Source organism: Cibotium barometz, chromosome 30 (assembly GCF_041138505.1).
Source record: "Cibotium barometz isolate CiBa-2024 chromosome 30, ASM4113850v1, whole genome shotgun sequence".
NCBI classification, from domain to species: domain Eukaryota; kingdom Viridiplantae; phylum Streptophyta; class Polypodiopsida; order Cyatheales; family Cibotiaceae; genus Cibotium; species Cibotium barometz.
The window spans coordinates 45,702,681-45,705,945 of NC_141075.1; the positions used below are offsets into that span (position 1 = coordinate 45,702,681).

The 3,265-nt window shown below is 46.6% G+C and overlaps 1 protein-coding gene across 1 annotated transcript; it reads left to right on the forward strand.

The window, feature by feature from the left end:
* Positions 1-446: 446 nt before the first annotated feature.
* LOC147621550 (uncharacterized) lies at positions 447-2,846 on the forward strand. Its single transcript, XM_086824319.1, has one exon. The coding sequence runs from the start codon at positions 747-749 to the stop codon at positions 2,517-2,519; it is 1,773 nt and encodes a 590-aa protein (XP_086680445.1). The 5' UTR covers positions 447-746; the 3' UTR covers positions 2,520-2,846.
* The last annotated feature ends 419 nt before the right edge of the window (positions 2,847-3,265 follow it).

Consider the following 3,265-nt stretch of genomic DNA (forward strand, 5'->3'; position numbering starts at 1 on the left):
ATCTTCTTCGTTAGTAAATTGTAAATTATAGACTGTGGCCACCTAGTAGGGATAGGAGCACACTTTGGTCACCCATATTAGAGCACATCTATATCTACGTCCATATGATAAAATATTAGGGAGCCTAGGTTCGTAAGTGGTCTAAATTATGAGCACCCTACAACGTCATAGGTGGTGATGGGTGAATGGATGGATGAACTTGGGTCTATACTTCTGTACAATTACCTATTCTTCTGGCACTATATTGATTTCGTACCGAAAAATAAGTTTACATTAACAACTTGTGCTTGGAAAATTCTTCTCTAATGAATTCCCTATTGACTAGGTGATGGGAAGCTATACATGGGTTAAGGGTGCTATTAGGCAGCTACACATGGGTTAAGGTTAGGGCAGGGTTAAGGATCTAAAAAGCATGTAAATGAGGCAGCTTAGCTCTACTATCTTATCCGTTTATCATTCATTGTAGGCGTCCAGGTACCAAGTCTTTCTCTTCTTCGGGGCTTTAAGCTCATACAATCCCTTATTTTACAAGCTGTGTGCCCAATTCCCTCCGTATTTTCGCCTCTGCGAGCTTTGATGCGAATTGGGTTCTTGAGAACGGTAGGCGTATGCCCACGCTTCTTGCTCTCTGCTTGTCTTTACCGCCGTTATCATCAGCAAAGGTATGTTTCTGCAGCTCTAGAGCATCAGTTTTGAAGTGTTGTTGCAGTTGCGTTTAAAGTACGCAAAGGGCTAGTTGTTTTGGAATGGGGCCAGCTATTCTGCTCTGCCCTTCTTCCACTGCAGTCCAGCTGCTTGGGCAGGCCTCCCTTTCCAAGAACACCAGGCACAGAGAAGGAATCATCTTTCTATCAAATGGGAATGCCAGACACTTTGCAAATGTCCATTGGACCGGAGGTTTTCCGAGAAGGCCAGCATTTTTCTTCCAGTCTGCCTCTACCGCTGGAAAATGCAGGGAAAACAGCTACCCATTTGCCTGGAGAAGGGTTTTTGCAGCTGCTGCAGGAGGAGAGGTATCAGTGGAAGAGCCTGCTGTTGCCTCTGATGCTATACTTACAGTAGAGTCTACAGGTACTCAGGAGACACCTGCTGCAGAGCCCAAACCCCAGGGGAGAAGAAACCTGAGCAGGAGCAACAGCAGCAACAACAGATCTGCTGTTGTGAGCCCTGCAGAGCTTGTCACCGGAGCAACTTTCCCTGGCAAGGTCACCACTATCCAGCCCTTTGGAGCCTTTGTGGACCTGGGTGCCTTCACAAATGGGCTTGTGCACATCTCCAGGCTGAGCAAAGCCTATGTGAAGAAGGTGGAGGATGTGGTGCAAATTGGTCAAGATGTGAATGTGCAGGTTCTGGATGTGGATCTCAAGGCGAACCGCATCTCACTCATGCTGGTTGAAGAGGAGAAAGAGGAGGCTGAGCAAGGAGAGGGAGGAGAAAAGCAGCCACAAAGGCCTTCTCCCCAGCAGCAAGGGAGGAGTCCTAGAAGAGACAGTCCATCAAGGCGGCCCGGGCAATCCAATGCAGCCACAGTGACCAAAATGAACAAGGGTGAAATAGTTACTGGTACAGTGAAGAACATGATCAGATCAGGGGTGTTTGTTACCCTCCCTGATGGCACCGATGGGTACCTTCCAACTGGTGAGGTTGTTTTCAGATCACCCAATACAAACCTAGAGTCTCAGTTTCAAGTTGGACAGGAGGTTACTGTGAGGGTTCTTCGTATAGAGAGAGGCCGTGTTACTCTTACTACTAAACAGGAAGTGGACTATGACAAGATAAACGAGGCCCTCAACAAGGATGTGGTAGGGGGGGCTACTAGTCCCTTCGAAATAGCTTTCCGCAGGAATGAGCTGATTGCGAACTTCTTGGCGGAGAGGGAGAAGCTGAAGACTGAAGCAGAAGCTGAGAGTACAGCCAAGGGAGAGAAAGTGGAGGCTCCATTGGCTGAGGGTGTCGTGACAGAGCCTGTAAGTGAAGCAGCTTCAGAGGAGCTAACTGAGCAGGTGGAAGCAGTTGATTCTGTTGTGGAAGTGAAAGATGCAGCTGAGGTAAGCCTTGCAGAGGAAGTGTCAACAAAAGAGAGTTCTTCCGATGAGGAAGTAGCTCCATCAGAGCCATCTGATGCCGAGCCTGTCGAGGATACCGTGGATACACTTAAAGAGGCAGTAGCTGCTGTTGAAGAATCCATTATTGAACAAGCTGGTGCTGCAGTTGAAGAAGTGGTAAACCTAGCCGAGGAAGTGTCAGTGAAGGGGGAGGCTACAGTTGTCGACGAGGAGACTGTGAAAGAAGTAAGAGCTGCAGTTGAGGAGGAAGTGGTGGGCAGTGTTGAGGAAGAAGCAGCTCCCGTGGAGGCCTCAGTGGAGGAAGCTGGCCTCAAGGAAGAGGTGAGGGAAACAGAAGGCAATTCAGAGCTTACAGTAGCAGCCAGCAAAGAAGAGGATGTGAAGGATAGTACGAACGATAACGCAGTGTTGCACACGGAAGAGGTAGTGGGTGCTAATGCACAACAGAGTTGAGTGGCAAGCTCGGTATATTGTTTATTTTGTAGGGCGACATGCATCAGTTTGCAGGCTTGAGCAGTTGAGATGGCATGCCTTCTTTTCACATACATTCTTAGTTCCATGTCAATTTGTGCAAGTAATTTGCTTGCCCCTTCCTAAGAAGAGCTCCCTCTCCTTACACTCTCTGGGCACAACAAGACCATCTAAGTAATGCGGAAGGTTCTGACTTAGGGATTTTAACATGTGTGGTGATATGTATACCTCCAGTGCCTTACAGGAGGCTAGTGAGGGAGTTGAATGTTATTACTCATAATGGTAAGTGGTTTGTTCCTGGAAAAGAAACGCTTTTGCATCAATGCGGGTTGTTTGCACGCAGTTGTCGTTTATTTGATTAGCATTTTCATAATATGCTGGGAGTGCATGAGGAGTCTATGCTGATTTAGGACTGGTTTATGTTTTTCTTTCATTGGTGACAGGCATTCATCAGCTTATGTGATTTGCTGATTTAGTATGCTTTGTGTGCTGTCTAATGTTGAATGAAACTTGAATCTGATAATGTTGGGGCTGTACCAATGGGTGATGTCTCCTAAGCTTTCAAAGTAGTAATGGGTGCCTTGGGCCTCTGGCAAAGATGAAATGGAGTCTTCCATAGCCAGACATTGAAGAGAGATGCATGACAAAAGATGCTCGAAATAAAATTGTTGTTTGGATGTGTTTCGTTTTGTGTTTTGTGAATTGATTATGTTAGAAAAAAGAATTGA

Excerpts from the sequence above, each read along its gene's own strand:
- LOC147621550 (XM_086824319.1), top strand. The coding sequence starts at position 747 with ATGGGGCCAGCTATTCTGCTCTGCCCTTCTTCCACTGCAGTCCAGCTG.